The following is a 6,926-nucleotide window of genomic DNA, read 5'->3' as shown; positions in this document are numbered from 1 at the left end:
TGAGCTGTTGTTTCTCTTCCTGGAACATGGCAGATGGAGTCTGAAATGTACAACCAGCGGAATGGAAAGATGTACTTCTTTGTGTTTATGTGATTTAGTGCAGTCACCCAGACATATTCCCAGTGGACTGCTCTTTGTACAGACTTAAGACTAGAACCACAGATGTGCATAAAGCCATGCTGCAAAATTATATTCATCTGCATGAGCTAAGGAGAGGGTGTTCAAATTATATTTGAAAACAAAAGGCTGTTTACCCATTACTATGAATCTCGCTATGACTAAATGCAAGCATCTCTTTTAAGCCTTCCCATCTTCATACTCAATATTTTAGAAAAGACAAAACCAAAGTTCAAAGAAATTAAGCATTTGCCCAAAGGCCACACAACTATCTGATGGCAGAGTATAGATCTGAAGCCAGGTCTTCCTAATAATCCACCTCATCTCCCCTTTCTTACTTCCTAAAGGAAGAATTATTTGCCTCAGCAGAAGCTGACCTTATACTCAGCTACAGAGACAGGTCAAATGATTCTAAAGCTAACACCCTTCCCCTTGTAGGCATTGGTTCAGAATTGGGATTGCAACCCAATTTGGGCTAGTAAAGTACGTAAAGCAGCATGCTGCAACCTTCTGGGAAAGTTCTTTCTCAGTGTTATGGGAGTGCTTTTAAAAGCAAAGCCTTCTCTCCAGCCTGGACCCTGACAAGAAATCACGGAGTCGTCTCAGTTGTTACTGGCAAACATCTTATGACTATGAGCGTAGCCTGCTTCGGGAGGGAATGATGCTTTCCCTGGCAGAGCAGGGCAGGTGGGTTCTTGACAACTGCTTCTCCCCACGTATGTTCTGGAGGGCTGACTCTGCTCCTGCACTTCTTTTTGGATCTCTTTCTCTGCCCGATCAATATGTCCTTCTCTTCTGGGTATCCCAAACACTCCTTGGAATCTTTCACATTAAAAAAAACCTTTCAATCCACATTCTCTTCCAACCACAGCCCTTTTTCTCTCCTCCCCTTTTAGTAAAACTTTCTGTCTCTGTTTTCTCACTTTCTCTTTATGATTTAGCCCATTCTAGCCTGGCTTCTGTCACCACTACTCCCACTGAACTGCTCTTATCAAAGTCATTACTGACCTTCATCTTACCAATGCCCATGGACATGTCTCTGTTCCCATTTTTCTTGACCTTTCAGCAAGATTTAAATTGGCTATGAGATTGACATCAGCAAGATGGCAGAATAGGAGGCAGCTGGCCAGTATGTCCCCACAACAAGAATTCTGCAGCCATCTACAGACAAGTCTCCCCATGGGAGTCTCAGGATTCAGGCAGAAGATTTTGAAACCTACGTGGAACCCAAGACCTAGGAAGGCTGTTTGGAGAGTGCAGACCACACCCAGGTGGCCGACCTGATGATTCTGCTCCTGAGTTCAAACCCAGAAATAGCCCCATTCCTCAAAGGGGTTACAGCCCTGCTTGGCCTTAAGCCTGCAACTAAAGCCATCTGGCAGGGGATCCAAGAGGAATGGCACACACTAGTGCCTCGGCAGAAAGTCTCAGCAGTGGATATGAAAGTTACCCAGTAACTTGGCTTCCGCCCCCTCTGCTTGGGTCCCACTCATTACTGCTCACGCAGGACCCAGAGGGAGCTCACCTGTATCTCACAACCTGGGAAATAATCATCTGTCCAAACCTCTGTGATGGGCCTGCCAGCCTCTAGCTTACAGCAAATGCAGAGAGAGGCCAGTCTCACCTCCAGCCCCTCTCGCTGCAGTTGGGGAGCTGTCCCAACAGTGCAAGGAAGCATTCATTCACGTCTGGGCCACTTAAAATGGATTAAAGACTTAAGTGTAAGATCCGAAACTAGGAAACTACTAGAAGAAAACAGAGGAAATGCTTCATGACATCAGTCTGGGCAAGGATTTTTTAGATAGGACCTCAAAAGCAACAAAAACAAAAATAGACCAAAGGGATTACATCAAACTAAGAAGCTTCTGCACAGCAAAGGAAACAATCAACAGAATGAAGAGCCAACTTACAGAATAGGAGAAAATTTTGCAAACTATGCATGGGACAAGGCGTTAATACTCAGAATATAGAAGGAACTCAACTCAATAACAAAAAATAAAATAAAAATAAAAACAAACCAAAAATGCAAATAATTTGATTTTAAAATGGGCAAAAAGATCTGAATAGACATTTCTCAAAAGAAGACATACAAATGCCCAGAAAATATATGGGAAAATGCTAAACCTCACTGAGAATCAGGGAGATGCAAATCAAAACCAAAATGTGATATCATCTCACTCAAGTTAGAATGGCTATTATCAAAAAGACAAAAAATAACAAATGTTGGTGAAAATGTAGAGAAAAGAGAGAGCTCTTAGACACTGCTGGTGAAAATGTAAACTGGTATAGCTATTACTGTCTTCATTCAACACTCAGTTTGAGCAGTATTTATTGAGTGTCTACTATATGCCAGATGTTGTTATAGGCACTGGAAATATAGCAATGAATAAGTGAACAAAGTCCCTACCTTTATAAAGTATACATTCGCATGGAGGAGAAAATGAGCAAACCACAAAAACAAAATAAATGCACAATATCACATCAGGTAGTGATGGTGCTATTAAAGAATATAAAGCAGTGTGAATAAGTACGTAATGGTGATGGTGCTTCTTGTAGGCGGGGTAGCCATGGGAGGACGCTCTGGGGAGGTGATATCTACACTGAAAGTGGAATGTGAGAAAGCTGGGTTTGAGTGACAGAAAGCATGATGGTGCCGTTTATTAAGCTAAGGAAGACTAGCAGAGAAGATTTAGGAGGGGAAAACCAAGAATTCTGTCTTTGGATGTAGTAAGGGGTTATACAGATACATGAAAGGGTTGTTTAGATACAATAAGTTCCTTTTACAAATGATTTCCTTTTCAAGTCTCAGTGAGACCCTCCCTGTCCACTCTGTTTCTAAGCACATCTCACCTGCCACTTCCCCTATCCAGATAGTCTCTGCCACCCTCCCTAGTTTATTGTTTTCATGATAGTTACCATAATCTGTAATTTAAAAAATAACTTGGTTAATGTTTGGCCATCACTTATCTGTCTTGTTCATAGCTGCATCCTCTGGGCTTGTTACCGTGCCGTCTCAGAATGAGGGCTCGGTGAATAAGTAATGGTTAAGTGAACAATGGCTAGGTCACTCGTCTGCAGCAGTCAGAACAACTTGGTTCATGTCTCAGTTCAGCTACACATACTAGCCATATGGCTTTGCGAGCCAGAGTCATCCATGTGGTACTTTTTAAATTTCAAAATTAGAGAATGAGATTGTATTTATGGGCTAATTCATCCACTTGAAATTATATTTAAAATCTGAGATTTTTATTTAGTTTGACCAAATTTGTAGTCAGAACCTCATTTCTGTAATAATAATGCTGAAGGGCTTTCTGGGGAAGAATGACTACAAACTATCGCTTACGGGGAAATTGACCAGGGGGATCCTGAAGGGTTCTATGTTCTCACTCCTGGCCCCTCCAAGTCTTCCGTCTCTGGTAGATACCCATTTTGCCAGGCTCCACGCCTGGACCAGGAGAAACAATGGGAAAGGAAGGAGATATGAAGGTGTTCATTTTCCCGAACATTACTCAGCACTGATAGACCAGTACAGTTCAAGCCTTTTCGGGCATGGCATATCTCACACGCATTCAAGGGTTATTAGGATATCAAAACGTATCTTCACAAAACCCTGGGAAGTAGATATGCCCCCATTTCACTGGTTAAGAAAATGAGGCTCAGGGAAATGAACTGATTTGCCCTAGTTCAGATAACTGGCAAGTGGCATACAAAAGATTGGACTCTGTATGTCTCCCACCGCACGTGCCTTGCACTGCCAGGTAGATTCCTACAATCAAGGGCAAATCCTCTTGGGATAATGAGTTGCCAGTGCACTCAGGTCTATTTGTTGAATCAACAAATGAAAATCAATTGGATTAAGAAACACTCTCTTAGAATACAGTGTTCAAGAAACTGACAACTTACTTTTCAACTTATCTAGGAAATCCTACTGCAAAGCTAATTACTATGTAACTCAGATACATAGCCGGGTGGGAATAATGTCACAAAAAGATACCAACTTGTTTACAGAGTCAGGGAAGATATCTTTTCTGAAATAAGATTTCCCAGGGCTCCTGGTAAAGGGAGAGAGAGATGCCAGGAATTTCTATTCCCTACAAGACCATCTCTTCTGCTTCCTTTATTTTCTTCTTCCTCAGCAGTCTTTTAAGAATTCACTTCCAGAAGAATCCTGTTCTTTCTAAATGAGAAAGGAATTCTCTTCCTACCAAGGTATCCTGACAATAGAGAAGAGTCTCTCACTCTGGGGCGTGTGTACAAATGAGGATATTACCTATGCCTGGTCAATGTGTAAAGCTGCGTATATGATTCAGCGTTGGGCACAATTCTGAATGAATAATTTGCTTTAAAAGAAAAACCATTTAGCATTGGTATAAAAAAGGAAGGAATGAAAAATAAAGCGGATGGGTGTGCTTCCTTTTCTCTCTTCCATTCTCAGGCCGACTCTTTTTTCCTTTGAATGTAAAAACGACCAGGAAAGAGGGATGGGGTGCAGTGAATAGAGAGGTAGTCATTATTTTTTCCTTCTCTACCAATAAACGATGACAAAGGTGGACGCCGAGGAATCAAGACGTCAATAAAGACCATAAATACAAAAATAAATTAACATTTATTTTATGCAAAGCAGTTGTCAGAGTCCAGAGTCCCCCAGAGGGCAGAAAGCGCCCCAAGGGAGGCCCGCGCCCTCAGAGAAGCAGGAGGGCGCCCAGCGGCAGCTCGCCCTGCCCCAGCAGGCGGCCCCGCTCCAGGCCCCGGCCCTTGTTCTCGGCCTTGACGCGCACGGCCAGGCGGCGCACTTGGTCCTCCGTGAGCCCGTCGAAGCAGAAGTCCTGGTCCAGGGCGGCCTTGCGGCTCCGCCGGAGCACGGAGCTGCGCTGCTTGCGCGTCGTGCGGGGCGGCTGCAGGACCAGGCTGATGCGGCAGCCCACGGCGCGGGGCTCGGAGGCACCTCCGGCCAGGCCCTCGGCGCGGAGCAGCCGGATGCGGAGGCGCCCGCTGCCCGGACAGTACTCGGCGGCCAGGCGCAGGACGCCGCCGGCGCGGCCCAGAGCCACGGTGCCCTCGGCCTCCAGGCGCTCGGGCCGTGGGCCGGGGAGCGACGGCGGGCGCTCGGAGGACGCTCGGGTCGGGGACTCCGGGTCGGCGCCGCGCTCCTCGTCCTCGTCCCCGCTGGAGACTGAGCGGGCGCGGGCCAGACCGCGACTCCTCCGGGCCCGCAGCGCGCGGCTCAGCAGCCCGTCGGGGGCGCGCAGGAGGCGGCAGCGGCGGCACCGCGGGAAGAGAGCGTGTTGGGGAGGGCTGGGGCAGCCCGGGGCTGCGGAGGTGACGGCAGGATCTGGTCTCACGGGCACAACCGGGGAGTCGCGGCCGCCGCCGCCACCATAGGTGTGGGCCCGGGGACGGGGCGCAGGCCGGGCGGCTGGGGGCCAGAGGAGCGCGGCTGCACCCGGGTCCCCGAGGAAGAGCGACTCCTTGCGGCGGGTGTGCGGGCTCTCGAGCAGCGCGCAGAAGCCATACGCGGTGCGCGCGCGGGGCAAGTGCGGCAGCGAGAGCGCCGCCTGCGAGCGCGGATCCCAGTCGGTGGGGCCGGCGCCTTGGTCAGCTGCGCGGGGCCACAGGTCCTGCTCGGCTGCGCACCGCCGGGGCAGCGCAGCGGCCGGGGCTGGAGACTCGAGCGCGCAGGGCGCGGGCAGCCGCGGCGGGATGCAAAACTCAGGGATGCGGGACGGGGTGAGCACGTTGGAGAAGGCGAGCTCCGGAATGGCACTGCCTACGGCCGAAGAGCGGAGTTTCCCAAGGAGCCGCATCGTCGGAGGCTGGGGCTGAAAGTGGCGGGAAGAAGTGGTCCTGCGGGGAGAGAAGCTGCTGAGTTTGGGCGCCTGTCGCTGCTGGAGCCCCTCGGGTCGCGGTGGATCCCTCCCGCGGATCCGCTGAGGGTACCACTGACTTGTCTACGCCCCCGGGCCAGTCCAGCCTTGCTCTTGCGCACCCACAACCCCCAGCATTCTATTCGTTGATACTAAATAAACGAATAAATAGAAATCATACCTTTCCCTCTTCTTCACTGTCCCTGGGTCTGGTCTCAAGTTCAGTGCTAGTGACGTCCCGGTCGCGGTGGCGGCCCGAGCTTCAGTGCTGCGGCCGGGATGGTGGCGCTCCTCTCTTATATGCAATCTGAATCCCGCCCAGCCGCCGGGAGCCCAACCTCCGGAGACGCGCACAGCCTGCCTTCCGGCCACCTCTTACCACGTTGCCGGGAGCCCTGCCTAGGGTGCTCAGGTCTAAGCGAAGCTGTCGCAGCAACAGGCGCCCTCTGCTCAGCCTGGAGACCTGCATTCGCTGTGCGTACGCGGAGCCCCATATACCGATCTGGGAAAGGCTGCGAAGGGAGGGCACCCTGTCGCCCTGCCAAGGAAGAAGTGGCAGCTGCAAAATGTTTGCAGCTTCTCGGGGAAGGTGATGCAGGATGAGGAAACACGAAGTTCATTTGGCTAGGAGAGAAATTAATATCACTCACCCTGCGCGTGACCCGCACGTGCTAGAGGCTTCCATTTTCCTGCCCCCATGCGCTCCCCATGTGCACACCGATAGGATTTCCAAGTTCTCGTGTAGGTGTTTACGCACCTGTCTCCCTCTGCTGGACCGTGGGCTGCTTACTAGCATAAGGCCTGGCTCAGTCCATGCCCTAAGTATCCGTGAAGTGGGCGAATTAATCTCTGTGACAATTTTTGAATGGCTGTAGCCTCTGCCTGTCATCTTGATGGTTACAAGAGAAGGGACTTCTGGCTTGTGCCCCAAAAATAACACTTGAC

General features: G+C 49.8%; 1 protein-coding gene across 1 annotated transcript; it reads right to left on the bottom strand.

The window, feature by feature from the left end:
• Positions 1 to 4,765: 4,765 nt before the first annotated feature.
• On the bottom strand, positions 4,766 to 6,504 carry LOC138375551 (C2 calcium-dependent domain-containing protein 4B-like). The gene is made up of 2 exons (XM_069459242.1): positions 6,163 to 6,504; positions 4,766 to 5,961 (listed from the first exon to the last, which is right to left on the bottom strand). Exon 2 carries the CDS (start codon positions 5,919 to 5,921, stop codon positions 4,800 to 4,802), a length of 1,122 nt encoding a protein of 373 aa, XP_069315343.1. The 5' UTR covers positions 5,922 to 5,961; positions 6,163 to 6,504; the 3' UTR covers positions 4,766 to 4,799.
• Positions 6,505 to 6,926: the final 422 nt, after the last annotated feature.

The sequence above is a fragment of the Eulemur rufifrons genome, chromosome 2 (genome assembly GCF_041146395.1).
Source record: "Eulemur rufifrons isolate Redbay chromosome 2, OSU_ERuf_1, whole genome shotgun sequence".
Taxonomy (NCBI): Eukaryota; Metazoa; Chordata; class Mammalia; order Primates; family Lemuridae; genus Eulemur; species Eulemur rufifrons.
This window is presented reverse-complemented; position numbering and strand designations above follow the sequence as displayed.

What these genes read in the sequence shown, in the direction of transcription:
- LOC138375551 (XM_069459242.1), bottom strand. Translation starts at nt 5,921, where the DNA reads ATGCGGCTCCTTGGGAAACTCCGCTCTTCGGCCGTAGGCAGTGCCATT.